Consider the following 16,202-nt stretch of genomic DNA (forward strand, 5'->3'; position numbering starts at 1 on the left):
CCCATATCGAGTTTGAGTAAAGTTCAAATTTCATCCCTTGGGTACACACTCGAACTCGATTACTATTTATAAATATTTTTTTATTATTTCAATAATTAAATTAAAAATATATAATTTTTACCAACTTTACAAGCAATTCTTTTTGTTAAAAACTAACAAATATATGTAAAGTATAGTTACTCTAATTATTAATCTGATGATACTAATATATTTAAATTAAAAAATTATTAATTATATTTAAATAATATGAATATCATTTCATATTATAAAGAAATAGAATTACTATTATATATATATATATATATACTTTTAGTACAAATATATTTACTTTCTATTTTGTGTTAATATTACAAAAATTATAATTTATAAAATTATTAATTATAATATATATACCATTATTTATATAAACTTATAATATATGTACTTAAAGAAAGCTTTTGAAATTAAAATAGTTTTGGAACCTAACTATTTTTTTTAATTTTATGAAATTAAGGACAAATCCATATAGTTAATTAAATTAATTCAAGAAACTATAATTATTAATTAACTTGTAATGTCTTTTAATATATAGAGTTTATATATTGTGTTAATTTATAAGAAATATAATTGTTATTATATATACTAAAATATTTTTAGTGTATATATACTTCAAATATAAATATATTTACTTTCTTTTTTGTGTTAATATTACAAAACTTATAACTTATAGATTATTAATTATAATATACATAACTTTGTTTATATAAACTTAAAAAGAAGCTGTGAGATTATAATAGTTTTAAAATCTGGTTTTTTTTTTTAAATTTCATGAAATTAAGGATAAACTCATATAATTAATTAAATTAATTCATGAAACTATAATTATTAATTAACTTGTAATGCCTTTTAATGTATATACTTTATATATATTAAGTTCATTTATAAAAAATATAATTACTATATATTAAAATACTTTTAATATATATATACTTTAAATATAAACATATTTACTTTCTATTTTATGTTAACATTATCAAAATTATAACTTATAAAATTATTTATTATAATATATATATACCTTTGTTTATATAAACTTCTAATATAGAAATCTAAAAGGAAGCTCTGAGATTAGAATAATTTTGAAATCTAGTTATTTTTTTTAATTTCATGTAATTAAGGAAACACTCATATAATTAATTAAATTAATTAATGAAATTATGATTATTAATTTACTTGTAATGTCTTTTAATATATATAGTTTATATACATTGGATTCATTCATAAAAAATATAATTATTATTATATATATTAAAAGTATTTTCGTATATATACACTTTATATATAAATATATTTGCTTTCTATTTTGTGTTAACATTACAAAAATTATAACTTATAAAATTATTAATTAAGTTTGAGATATTTGTTTTTGGTTATTTAAATTTTACTTTTAATATTTGTGTGTTTTTATTAATTTACTTATTAGTAAATTATATGAAATATGTACAAGAAACATTATTGTATATGGATACAGTTATGGATTCGAGTTCGGACAATTGGATACCCATGAATAGCATTTTAATATTGTTTTACATAATGGGATATTCAAATGAGTTAGGTTAATTATAGGATAGTGGGGATGTATTAGTGTTAAAGTTAGAATAGTAATTTTTAAAAATATTCGAGAAGTTACTAAGATTTGAATACTTTATTTCTTATAAGATTAGGATTTGAGTACTTCAAAATTAACAAGTAGTCTACCTGTTGACAACCCTAATAGGAATGAATAAACCTTTAAAAACAATGCCATTTATACACCCCTTTGAAACCAAGTTCTACATTTTTCAGTTCGATCTCCTAACAATTTATGGTTATCCATCAATAATCCAACAACAGCAAGTCTTTGTGGTCTGAAAATCAAAATATTGCCAAGGTATAGCATAAGACAATTCACTCCATATATGTGCAGAGAGTATAGTTTCAAAGACCGCAAAGTAAGCAGCAGAAGAAACAACATAGAGGAAAGGTACCAAGTTCTGTTCGTAACATAGTGACGTGGTGTATTAGCAGCATGGAACAAACAACTCTACCTTCCATCTCCAATAATGTCAGTGAATTCAGTAACATTTAATGGAGAGAGCATTGGTTCTGTCGCTGAAGTAGTCTTGTTCTTACTACTCTTGATGTCGCTGTCATCGGAAGCATTGGATGTTTGTGTTTCTTCACTCCTGAAGGTGCCCGTTATATCCTTAAAATCCCAATCAGTTAAATAACTTGGTTTTGATGTGACATTGCTCACTTCAATATCTCCTGCAAGCATAGCCACAACACGGGACATGGGCGGCCGCATCGCTGGTGATGCCTGAGTGCATAGAAGTGCCACTCCTATCATTCGAAGAGCTTCATTTTCATCAAACTCCACTAAAGTTGGATCCACCAGATCCAAGCTTTGGTTATTTTCATGCAGGGTCCATGCCTAGAGACATTGTGGAAATAAATATATGATCATGAGTAAGTCCTTTAAATTTTAAAGGGTACTTGAACATATAGTACTACAAAAGGGAAAATTTTCCTTTTCATTACCCATTCAAGAAGATAAATTCTGTCATTTTCTAAGCTATTGTCAGAGTTTGGTCTACCACTGACAATCTCCAAAGCAACAACACCAAAGCCAAAAACATCAGCCTTCTCAGTGAGATGCCCACGCATTGCATACTCCGGCGCCAGGTAACCACTTCAAGATAATTAAATTACATGGTGAATGGTTATAGAAACTACCTAAACCTAACCACGCATTATGGAGGGAGCCATGAACAAAAGGTTGAAGGGGCTTACATGGTTCCAGCAACCCGAGTGCTGATGTGCGTTTTCTTGTCATCATAAAGCTTTGCCAATCCAAAATCAGATATTTTTGGGCAGAGCTCTGCATCAAGCAAAATATTACTTGCCTTGACATCTCTATGGACAATCCTTGGCCTAGACTCCTCGTGAAGATAAGCTAGCCCTCTTGCAGTTGACAAGCAGACATTGAAGCGAGTTGGCCAATCAAGACGCAAGTCATTGTCTCCTGCATAATCCAAGAAGTCATATAAACTTGTTCATTAATCAATTAAGGAATCAATTGGACTGCACATATACTGCATTTTCCTGTCAAAAGACTGAACAAGAGAAACTAAATCTTGCACATGATTATCTTACAATTCAAATCCCATTCTTTTATGTTTTTGTTTGTAAAACAAAAAGTTGTATTATTATAGGTTAGAAATTTTGGAAACTGCAGAGGACGTTGGCTCCAAAGGATATGGAGCATTAAATAATTACAGAATGTTCTTCATACCAAAGAGTGCCTGATCAAGACTTTTGTTTTCAAGATACTCGTAAACAAGCAGGCGCCTATTTCCTTCAATGCAGCACCCATATAATTTGACAAGATTACGATGTTGCACTGCTGATATGGTAGCTATCTCAGTAGCAAATTGATCCTTCCCTTGGTTTGATGCTACTGAAAGTTGCTTCACAGCTACAACTCTCCCATCAGAAAGTGTTCCCTAAAACGTACTAAGATTTAGTAACATTGTTATAAATCATCATCTATTAGTCATTTTCATCATTATACATCAAGCTTTTACCATGGCTACATGCTAAAAGTGTAAGACGGAGTTTACCTCGTATACAGGTCCAAATCCCCCTTCTCCTAACTTCCTTGAAGGACTGAAGTCTTCTGTGGCAGCTTTCAACTCAGAATAACTAAACGTGTTTGGTCTAGGGCCAATACCAAGAAACACTGCAGAGTCAGGTAAGGCAATTAGTAGGATGCAAGTTGTAGGGATGAAATGCAAAAACACTTCTCTACTATCACCAATAAACATTGTTAGGTATAACTTTGAAAGACTAATGAAATTTGCTTGTGTATGGGAAGCATCCCATTTTTAAAGACAGAAGGCTTTTCTCTCTCTCTCTCTCTCTCTCTTTTTAATATCTTGGAGTAATTTCAAATAAATTAATCCAAAAGAATGATATTGAATATAAGAGATCCAAAGGTGAGAACAGCTGCCTTGAACCTTAACCGCACTACGGGGCACAAGATGCGTAATGTTTATAAAATTCCAAAACCAAGAAGGCTAAGATTCGAATTATTCAAGCAAATTTTCCAAGATATGCAGAATGGTTAGTGTCTCTCCAATTTTCTGATCAGCACATGACAGGGTACTACTTTCTGTCAGTGAGCTTTGGTTATCTTCTATCCATGGCAAGTATGTGCCTGTGCTCTCACGGCCTTTGAAAAATAAGTTTTTTAACTGCAATAAACTAAACCATTTCCCATTGCTATCAAGGGAATGTAGAGAATTTACAATACACATAGTATCCACTACCTCCCGCATAGCTAAAACGTGAAAAGTAACTCCTTCACTAACTCCCTCAAAATCTTGAATGGGAGGATTCAATGTTCTAAATCAAGAAATTCAATGAGATGCATCTTTTTTCTGACATAGAATGACTGCTATTACTACATATATGTTTTATGATATACTGATGCTCTTACCTTCCTCATCATAATCTTCTTTTCTTCTCTTAACATAAATAATTGCAATTATAAGTATCAAAGCCACGACTGCAACAGGAACTGCAATACCAACAATCAATGCTGTCTGGTTTTTCTTTTTAGGAGTGCCTGGCGGTATCCCACTGACAGTTGGTCTGAAATCTGAGCAACAAAACAAACTTATTAGAAACAGCTAACAGAAGATAAGCACATGAAGCATATAATACATGAAGATTCATAAGTTTTAAAGTGTCTTACTTGGAACAACACTAATAGCTGAAATGGATGGACCATAATAACCTTGTTCTGGTGCACAGCAGGTTCCCTTACCAGCCCAAAACAGGTGAATTTCAAGATGGTTCTCCGTTACATTAGCAGTGAAATTCTTAGTTATTGCTCTCTGAACCCCACCTGCCTCCTTTGATATATCAAAATCCCTTAACTGCCGATTTCCCTGATGAAGCATTGATGAGATATTATAGCAGTAAAATTTCTAAATGTAAAATTAAGTGAAAATAATTGTCACCATAGAAACATCAGAAATAGAGGGCATGAATCATATGATCTACTACTGAGAATGGTATGGAGTTCTACTTTAAATGAAAAATTACCTGAACATAAACATCGAAAACACGCCTTGCTAGACTCTCCCAAGTCTGTGTACTTCGGTCTGGGAAACCTGTTTCTGCAAAGAACAAGTTTACGGTATAAAGCCCGTTCTGAAGGCCTAGGCCATAGTATCTGAGTGATCCAGGGGATAGCCTTGAAGTCTGATACAGCTCCGGAGTGCCTGTACTTCTCACTTGTGCAAAGGTGTTTTCCACATACTTTTGATTTCGTCTGTCTGCAAACAAGCCAACATTGCTAACTGCCCATTTCTGTGTACTGGTTACATTAAAAGATGCTGCACCTAGAGTAGTACTGTTCTCAGCCTCAAACACTATCCCATTAGATGTCATCTGTGGGCCACCGCACTTGATTGAGAAGTTTGCATCTGCCAATGCCAACATTGAAATATGTTAGCGAACTACTAAGCATTTGTCATGATTAATCTATATATAATTGAAACCTCAAAAACAAATGCTGGTTCCAAAGTTACAGCTAAGCTTACATCGTGGAGTGTTTCTATTGCATGGAAAGCTTCTTTGAAGGCATTCTAATCCTTGCAAAAGCCTGTGGAATTTCAAAGCAATTACTGGATTAGGCATTCTAAAATCAATGCATCACATAACAGAGATAGTAGAAAGCATTTGGTTTCATAGGTGTACAACAATTCTTTCCAGATAGTTTTACACTTTTACTCATTGGGAAAATATGGAAAGAAGGGAAAAAAAGGGTGCCACAGGATGATAACTCACCTTATGTTTGAGCTGTTGGATGTGAAGTTATTGGCCACCAAATTCCTACATAAAATGTCATGAAACAACCTCTTAACAATGTCTTTTAAGTATATGTCCTAAATCCTTTTGACAATGTGTGAACAAAGTACACCATTAAATATTGGCATTGATTTGCAATTGGTTCCTTTTAACGTTAAGTTATCAATATGAGAAAGTAAGCTCCATTTGAGCACCAAAAAAGCCTTAAGCTTCAAAGCATAGTGTTAAAATCAGAAAAGAAAGGTAACTAAAGGAAGTATCATGATTTGAGATACATACAGTTGTAAGCCTGAGTTTATCCATGATGGCAAGTTTCCTGATAGAAAATTGTATGATAAATCTCTGCACAGAGAAGTACATTAGCAAAAAGTAAGTAGGGGTATGAACATATTATCAGAAACAGGATTTAACTGCTTTTACTGTTTGATGGTTCTCTAGGTGGAAGATACTGACTGATGGCTTCAATTATGGTTAATACCAGATGGTGGATGTTTAAGAATCATATTCAATGAAAAAGAAACTTCTAATTGAACTTGCATGGAGGATTTACCCTGCAGCTACTTCCCCAACCCTCTTCCATCATGGAAGAAAAGGGAGATTGAAACATGCAACTTAAAGATTACTGAAAATGGTGAGGAACATAAGAAGCTGCTATGGAAAATTCTTTTCGAGAATTTTATTTGTAACCACTCAAAACCATAAACCAATTTAGCAATGCAACCTACAAGAGATTTGTTTTTTGACTAGTCTATTTCCTTTTTCTCTCATCCAAGAATTTAGCAAAAATGCATCTTCAGGATGATGCCATTGCAAAATTATAAGTGGTTGCAGTAACAGATGGTTGTCCTTAGTCAACTCATGCCATCCAAGGTATGCTACAAAAGATACCAGCCCCTACAACTTCCCAAGCCCTCCTTTTCCTCTAAAGGCGGCGATGACATTGTTTTATTGGGAGACTGGTTTATGCATCGTGTGAGAATTAACAACATCAGTCAGCAGGATAATGCCAAATTGATGCAATGAAATAAGTTGGTTTGATAGGATGACTTACATAGTCTGAAGAGTATCGCTCTTTTGGCTCGGAAGGGTACCTGACAGACTATTATTTCCAAGAAACCTGGCCAGTTGATTAGAAAAAACAACAGAGGAGAATGATGCTATCTATATAAAACTTACAGCTCACAAAAAGTCCAAGATACATAAAATGAGATTTTTAACAATTGAAGGGATGGTTTTTTTAAAGCTTACAAGTATATAAGAGAATTCATATTGAGCAAAGCACTTGGAATTTGGCCTGCTAAGTTGTTGAAACTCAAATCCCTGGAAGCAGACAAATTAAAAAATAAATAAATAAAGCAGAAGCAAATATGATAAACTACAGAAGCAGTTAATCTGTAAATAAAACTTACAGCTTTTGTAAAGATTGTAATTCGGTGATATAAGATGGCAAATTACCAGTGAGTAAGACATTTCTTAGAACTCTACAGGAAATAAAAAGAAACAAAAAAAAAAGCTTAATAAGTCTTTTAGTCGACAAATTTAGATGAAAACATTCATTTTCTTTTCCCAAAAAGAAGTAACAGATGAGTACAAGAAGTAAAGAGTATGCTTAACTCACAAGTCAGTCAAGTTCCTTAGATTTCTTACAAAACCAAGAGAAGAGCTTCCATTGTATATACCACCAATTCGCCTACATGATTATATACAAGCATCAAAGACACATTCCTATATACATACAAGCACAAGTATGCACAAAATGAGAAAGAGCCCCACTGTGTGGGAAAGTGTCAGAAAAAACAAGATATCTACTCACAAAGACTCCAATGAGGTTAAGTTCGCAAAACTGGATGGTATTGGTCCTGCAAAAGAGTTCCCTTCAAATCTCCTGTACAAACATGTGACAGATCACTAGTCAAACTGATGAAAAATCTAGGCAGAGCTATCCTTAATGCTGATTCAGGGAGAACTAATTTGAAAGATTAACTAAAATGTTTTCATAACATACAATGATGTAAGCTTTGTCCAGTTATTGCCAATAAAGTCGGGTATTGTGCCTGTGAAAGCAACGTCAGATGCCCACCTGAAATTCAGCAAAGCTCACTGTTAATAAGGTAAGGTAATGTACGGCAATTTGCAGGTCCTGGAGACACAAAGGGCAATAAACATATGGAAGGGTCACAATCCCTAGGTCTTTCTTACACAATTTCCAGTTTTTCAAGGCTAGCAAATGTTGAGGGAATCTCACCACCCAATCCACAACTGTTAATGTAACTGTCACATTTACAAACCAATGTTGTTATAATTTCACATGGTAAACCTGTGAACAAAATCACCTGAAAAGAACTAAAAAAGGTTAGAACTTACATTTGTTGAAGGTTGACTAAATTACCAAGCTCTGGAGGGAATGTTCCTGAGAAATTATTATGACCAAAAGACCTGCATGACATAGATTCACATAAATACTTTTTGCAGAAATCATATATAAGAACCGATTTATTTTTATACCATACAATGTATATACCTGAATGGATACAAATCATGCAATTTTAACAAAAGAGAGAACAAATCAGAAAACTTTTCCAGAGAATTCACATCTAACTCTTTTGAGGAGTTTCATCAGAAATTCTAATTTAAATAAGGTGTATTAAGAAAGATGTCTGAGTGGCATACCAAATTTTCTGTTGTGAGGTGGTTCTTCTCTATGTTCTGATGTTTTGGTTATACAACAGTGATTGTGAATGATTATAATTGCAATCAGTGAAATCTTATGTTTGACTGTAAATAAAGTTGGATAATCTCATGAAGATGAAGTGATCGAATTAAACAGGAAGTGTATATTACTTATATCCTTAAATTTAATAGAGAAGAACTGATTATATCTAGTTTAGATTTGTGGTATTAAAGCAACAGCACTTTAGCAGAACATGTACAAGCAACTACATCTACAAGCAGCAGTATCCTTCAAATCAAAAGCTAGAATAATTGTATTCCTTGACAAGTATGAAAGACAATATCAATTACTTTATTCTTTAAGGCATATGGTAGCATAAAAGAGTAAATGTTTGCCTAAAAACCAGAACTAATTGATTCTTTAAGGTGACAAAAGAACCCTGTTTCATTTTTAGAGAGTTTTTTCAAGTCTTACAGCATATATAGCTCCTTAAGATTTCCAAGCTCCTTTGGAATGGGTCCTGAGAAATCATTGTGGGCAATTGACCTGTACAAATTAAAACAAATAAATAATCTCAAGAATAGTGTCTCCTTGAACATAATAAGTTTGCAATAATAATATTTTAAATGAGTAGTTATATTTCAAGTGTGCACAATTACCATGTCAAAAATAAATGAAACATATTGTACCAATAAAAAAAAGGAAAATATACATGAAAATAAGGAAAAAGAATGATTTTCTATGCTAGAATAAAAGAGAGAGGAGTTTAACACTTTAGTGGTTCATCTTCGTTATAAAAACCATGCTTCCATGTATGACAGGGAATGAGATTAAATTTATGAGTTCCACTAGTTATTAGTTGAAGGTAATCCCATAGTTGAAACCCACTACTGAATTAGGCATGGAAGTGGCCTTTTTTGGCTCCTTTCTTTATTATGTTGATAATCCTTAACTACTCCTACTGGAAACTTGTTGTTAAGGCCTGAAACCATTACAAAGCTAGATAGATTTTGCAAATTTCAGAGAGATAATGTTGTACCAAAAAGGAGACCAGACTTCAGTACTTACAATAACTCTAGTTTAGACATATTTCCAATAAAGGCTGGCAAGGAACCACTAAAGAAGTTTTGATCAATCTTCCTGCATCATCAAACAAGGAATAAATGTTAGTTACTCTCCCATTATAATGAATACAATTAGCTATTTACCATGAATAAAAGACATCCTTACAGTTACTGATATGGTAAATACTATAAAATCTGTATTCATTTGGAAATCTTAAAAATCGAGGAGAAAAAGAGAGGGAAAAGAACATTCTTACAAGAATGTCAGAAAAGGCAAATCCAAAAGCTCCTCTGGTAACACTCCTCGTTTATCCAGAGCGTATACCCTCCTGACAAAAGTGTATAAACATGTAAACCATTAGAACCCCCACAAGGCTATTGATTCAAGTCATCATAACGTGAATTCATTTGGAATGTGGCAGGATTACTTGCAACACAATGTGATTCAAAAAGATTTCTAATTAAACTACAATATATGAAAACCTTATGCTTAAATCTTTCCGGAAGATCCATTTCAATATTACTAGTCAATATGGACTAGTTGGAGCTGGACCTTGGCCTTATTTTAACTGGTACTACCATTTTTTTTTAAATTAACTGGTACTTCAATATTAATAATTAATATTTATATCGTATATACGAAAAGAGGAAATGAAGAAGAAAGCGAGAGTGCAAGCATACAGTCTAGTGATGTGGCAGAGAGTGTTGTTGTTGAAAGAACAATCACATCTGATAGCTGGGTTATTAGCACCATCTTCAAACACAGAATCACTTGGACTAAGTGCAAGCCCACTGCATGGCTCTCCACTGTTGTTCCATGATGCCACAGCTTGTGTATCCCATTTTTGGAAGATTGTGTTCAATGCCCTTACTGTTTCCCATTAATAATAATCCAAGAAAAATTAAAACATGTTAGGACATTACCAACATAATTAATTATGGCTAAGAACACAGAATTCTATCAGAAATAATAAGTACTATTAACATTTTCTACTGATATTTTAAAAATCAGCTTGAAGATTCTAATACTAAAATGATTGTCAGAAGAGAGGAAACTTTTCCATTTTATATTAATATATCATACTAATTATCATTCTATACTATAATATATTTAGTCAAATTCATAATTGAGTTGATCAAACATAACTTTAATTCCTATAGTTTTTTTTTTTTTTGCCCATAATTACTTTGTTCATTTTCTCTTAAACAAAAGTCAAATATGGTATTAATATTTAGTTGTGGAAGAACACTTGGTCAAAAGTACATATATTTCTCTATCTAAAAGCAATAAAGCATACAGTGGAATATGAGACCATTTAGAAGCAAAACTGAACTTTGATCAAACTTCTTCTTTGTTTTTTTTCAAAGGTCAATGACACATGTAAAACCTGCTAAACCCATATTTCCCCCTTTTTCCATTCTACAAATTGTTCAAGAGCTTCTTAATTAACTGGAAATAGTTAAGGAAAAAGATAATTGGCTTGCGGCCCCAAAACAGAAGGCTTCAATTAATCTACCAATATATATTTATTTCACTTATATTAATAATTTAAGTCCAAAAGTCAATTCTCAGGGAACTTATTAGTAGAAAATAGAGATGAATTTCTTCATGTGAAGCTAACTTGTGAATCATAACAGAAATGAAAGAGCTATTAATTAACGTTTGTGTACGGAGCTGATACCAAGAATTTAGCCCATGCGTAACCCTTAAGCAGAATTATCAAGGCTAAAGATTGTTCAAAGCTGGAAAAATATTTCTGTTGACAATAATAGCCAATTATAATCAACGCTCATAAAGCAAAAGCGAAAGCTCAAAGAATTCACATTTGGACAATGAAAACGACAGATCTAAATTGTACGGCCTGGCTGGGTGCATTCGGTAAGGACAAATACAAATTAGAATCTTTTCTCGATATAGTCAAATCAAACACAATACGAAAATGACAATACTGTCCAAAAAGTTTTATATATTGTAGTTATTAACTTTAGGAGAATTAACAGTAAGAAGGAACAGTCAACAATTTCTAATTAAATGTTTGACAAAGAGATGGATGAGGGCAATGGCACAAAATTCTTTGATGATAATCTTTTTTTTTTAATGGGCAAAACAGTCAATGGAAGGCGGAAGCTTTCAAAAGTTTCAGCATGCTTACGCCCTCTGATGAAAAATGACAAGTTGAAAGCATAAATGTAATCGCCTGATGAAGACTTAGGTGGATGAGAGAGGTTCCTTTTGACCTGGACAGCGTAAATATAATCATATTTGCACCAAAATAATGAGCCTGATTGCTTTTGAAAATATCTATGACTATTACATTGGTTTTGAAAATATCATATTCGTTTTGATTTGCCCAATAACAGGTTAATTATTACTGTTACATTTTGTATCTTCATTAAAGAAAATTTCAAAGCAAGCAATAAAAACTTCTGAACTGGTTTGAACTTCTGCGCACAAGCATAGCATAATATTCCAAGAATTTCCATTAAATAGATGAACTTCAATATTGTAAAAGCACCCAGATATGAATTTATTGAGAAAAAAATGGATGACTGAATTCAATTAAAATTTCGATGATCTGGACAAACTCGTTTGGATTTTAAGAAACGAAAGGTATGAATGTTGCTTCACCATTATCATGCCAAAATAACAAACATATAATGATTCAGATAATATTTTTTAAAGATCATTAGTTGGAAGTATATAGTGGCATCTGTTTGTACTTGTTAGGCAAACGAATATTCGGATGGCAACTAACTGGTATATAAAATTCTGACACAACCTACCACTTCCAAAAGAAAACCAAAATTTATCTGCAATAACCTTTTGTCTGAGAGATAGGCAGAGAGAGAGTGTGTGTGTTTGTGTTACGGAGTGGATTCATAGCTGAAGATTAATTAGCAGAAGACAGCTGATATCTGAGGAGTTCGGATAGTATCGGTGTATTCCTAGTTTAAGAATTGAACATAGATGATCTTGATATGATACGATGTTGTTTCATTTGTTTCTTATATGATTACCTGTTCCACCGTTTTCTACTAACTCTACTAACATGATTGAAGATTGCATAGCTTGGATTCTGCAGAGACATACACATATCTAGATATAAAGGGAGAGAAACAGAGAAAGAGACTGAGAAATCAGTACCTTCAGAGGGGTCAGTGGTAGCATTCTGGGCATTGGATTTGCTGCACGAAAAGAAGACAAAGAAGAGCACAAGGCATATGGAAGAAGACGGTGGCTTCAGCCTCAAAATCATCTTTTCTCTCTCCACAGACAGGAAACTGGACGTTTGCTCCTGCTTCTCAGTCACCTCTTATGAACATCTCGTTGTACGGAGGTAGAAAGCATCGACTCGGAGCTAGCCTGGTCAATACAAAGAAATTAACAAAAATATTTGAACTCTGGAACTAGTTATTGATTTTGGCACAAGTTGCCAACCGTTTGTCAGCGTGTTCTCAATTATAATTGGAAGTTGGCAACTTGAGGAAAACACTATAAGCCTACACTCACTTCAATAGGCCGCAGACAGCGGTGTGCTGTACCTGCTATGCCAGCTGGCAAGGGGCTCTGCCACTTCGGGTTCCGACTTGGGAGCTTTATCGATGTTCATTTTATCAAATTTTAATGTCTAAGTCAAGTCAAACGCAGTGCTTGTAGCTGGATTCTAGGTGAAACGGTTGATCGTTTTTTATTGAAAGTTTCTGCAAGTGGAATCAATGCATGGTTATTATGAAAAGTCGCCTTGATGCCTAGTGTTTATTTTATAAAGACACTAGATCGGTTAAATTGCATACTTGCTTTTTCACTTTAAACTGTAAAGTGAAATTCGTATGGTTTTATAAAAAAAAAAGTTAAAATGGCATAAACAGCAAAATTTATAAAGATTAATAATATTTACACACTACTCATGGGAGGATTGTAGCAGCCATCTTGTCCCAATCCCAATCAGGGCCGGTCTTCGGGTAAAGTCACCAAGCAAGAATTTTAGATGCCCTATTTTGGAAGATTTTATAATTTTATAATAAGTATAATATAATTAATTATATTTAAAATATATAAAAATTAAAATAATTAATAAAATATTTACATATTCTCTCCTATCATATATATATTTTCTCTCATTTTTACATCTTATTAATTTTTAATTATTTATCTCATTTCTCATTAAAAATAGATAATTAATAAAATAATATATATTATCTTATTTCTCTAATTATGTATCTAATAAATTTTAATTTTTTATTTTGTAATTCCTACAATAAAAATAATTCCCAACAATTAAAAGGCGGATTTGCATTTACTCTGATTTTTTCTAAAGAAATTACATTTAAAATGAATGTAAAACATAAATTTTGTAATACACGAATCTTTCGTAAAAAAAATCAATTTAATGAGAATGTTTTTAATGAAATAACAAGATCTCTTGAAGAATTATTTAGAATTGATTACTTTTTATACATATTAGATCAAGCAATTTTTTCTTTCTAAAGTAAATTTGAATAATTTAAGATATATGAAAATATTTTTAATTTTCTATTTAACAATAAAAGGTTTTTTTTTTTTGTACATATGATGTAGGCTAAAAAGACCTTACTTACATTCTTATACAAGGTATTTGCAGCTTATCATTCTCTAGAAGGGGAAGAGGGTCCAAAGGCGGATTGGTTAGTGCCATAGTCCTAAATCTACAATTTTGGGCTAAATTTGCAAGGAAATCAACACACTTATTCTCTTCTCTGAGTATATGCCAAAATTCTATGATCCATCCTCCCAGTATTAGAGCAATCACATCTTGAATCAATGTAGAGTATGGATGAGTAGCTTCAACCCCTTTCTTCAGAAAGTAAACTACCAGTTCTGCGTTACGTTCAATTACAACTTTGGTTAGTTCCATTGATTTTGTCAAAATTAGACCCTTTCTAATACCCCAGAGTTACGCCATTAAACTATCAGTGATGGCAATGTTTGACACAGGTCCACTAATCTATTCTCCGCCACTATTACATATCAGCCCATCAGCGGAAGCACACTTTGAACTTGACTCAACAACCCCATCTGTATTAAGAACAAATTGACCCAATCGTGGTGGGTGCCACTTCACCCATCGAGGCGCAATATTAGTTCTCGATTTCTTCTCTAACACCCTGCCATTCTCCTTTGCCGTTATTCTGGCACTATTCCTCACTCGATTAAGGGAGTCTTAATGGTTTGAAAGATGTAGATGTTTCAATTCTTCCAAATGAACCATAGAGTCAAAGGGAATTGTATACTCCAGGACACATTATCCACACCAACAGAATTGTCAGAGCAATTAGTAAATAAACATTTTTTAAGATCAAGTGGTGAAAAGGCTACATTATTCCTACTGCCATAGGTGCAGCCGCTTCCATCCTTTAAGAACAGTTCTCCATGCGATGACCCATTATTTCGCAACCAAAGCATGTTTTGTGGATTGCCTCATAATACCCAAGCCCTAGATCAATTAATTTAGCCTCACCCTTAAGATTCCAAAGCTTGAATACTTGACATTGAAGAGATGAGAAACTCAAGGGCTTTCCCAACAATTTGATGATCAAGGAACACCACTAAGGGTTCCTGAGGGTTTTTTCCTGTTCTTTTCTTATGCCTATGAGTGGGATCTCAATCCCCTCCTCATTTCCCATATCTCCATCATCCTCTGACCATTTTGCTCATTTAGCAGTAAAAACTTGAAGTTAATAGTTTGAAAAAATATTGTTTCTTTAAAATATTACAATTTTTTTATATTGATGGTTTTCAAAGTTAAAACTTTGAAAAAAAATTGTACAAATAAAAAATAATAATCCGATCAATATACTTAATTTTATAAAAAAACTCGATTCTTTTCTAACTGCATATATTGTTTTTAAAATAATATTAATAAATTTCAATAAATGTTATTTTAGAAGAAAGAAATTTTTTGAAATTAAAATTAATAAAATCTTATTTAAAATAAATAATGTTTCAAAAAAGATTAAACATATTAACTATATTATCAAAATAAAAAATATATTAAAAAACTTAATTATAAAAATTTAATTAAAAATTTTACATATCAAAAAGTTAAAAAATAAAATTTTAATAAAAAATTTAATTTAAATATTTTACTTTAAATCTTTGATTTTAACAAATCGTCTCTTATCCGATCCAAGTAACATATATTTGGAGCTCCAACATGAAATCCTATTTTCTTCTGTGAGACATTTTTCTATGAACCAGAACGGGCGGTTAGAGGAGAAGGGAATCAAGCTGTACCATCAATAAAGAATCTCAGCTTTATGACAAATACGGTCCCATGGCGGACCACGAGAATATGGCGTACTAAAAACGTTTTTATTACATCAACACACTGCAAAATTTTCAAACTCGAGGGGTCAGGAAATATGACTGGCTACCTAAACAGATGAGGACACAGGAGAAGAGAACACATGTTGCACCAGTGTTCCCACCACCTCTATTTTGGCGCCTGTTTCACTTAATAGAATATTTGAACGCAACATTCACAAACTGATTCAACGCGGTACAGTCTAGAAACACGTGGCACGAATTT

The 16,202-nt window shown here is 32.5% G+C and overlaps 1 protein-coding gene across 1 annotated transcript; it reads right to left on the minus strand.

The window, feature by feature from the left end:
* Window positions 1–1,759: 1,759 nt before the first annotated feature.
* On the minus strand, window positions 1,760–13,063 carry LOC110423672 (putative LRR receptor-like serine/threonine-protein kinase At1g56130). The gene is made up of 24 exons (XM_021437960.2): window positions 12,779–13,063; window positions 10,315–10,504; window positions 9,891–9,962; window positions 9,638–9,709; window positions 9,044–9,115; window positions 8,263–8,334; window positions 8,098–8,169; window positions 7,904–7,978; window positions 7,712–7,783; window positions 7,517–7,588; window positions 7,308–7,379; window positions 7,147–7,218; window positions 6,950–7,015; window positions 6,178–6,240; window positions 5,878–5,922; window positions 5,631–5,692; window positions 5,131–5,513; window positions 4,778–4,973; window positions 4,520–4,681; window positions 3,642–3,760; window positions 3,314–3,524; window positions 2,812–3,043; window positions 2,560–2,710; window positions 1,760–2,452 (listed from the first exon to the last, which is right to left on the minus strand). Exons 1-24 carry the CDS (start codon window positions 12,888–12,890, stop codon window positions 2,063–2,065), a joined length of 3,105 nt encoding a protein of 1,034 aa, XP_021293635.2. The 5' UTR covers window positions 12,891–13,063; the 3' UTR covers window positions 1,760–2,062.
* Between the last annotated feature and the right edge of the window lie 3,139 nt (window positions 13,064–16,202).

Source organism: Theobroma umbraticum, unplaced genomic scaffold (assembly GCF_002168275.2).
Source record: "Theobroma umbraticum cultivar Fairchild unplaced genomic scaffold, ASM216827v3 scaffold_204.0, whole genome shotgun sequence".
NCBI lineage: Eukaryota > Viridiplantae > Streptophyta > Magnoliopsida > Malvales > Malvaceae > Theobroma > Theobroma umbraticum.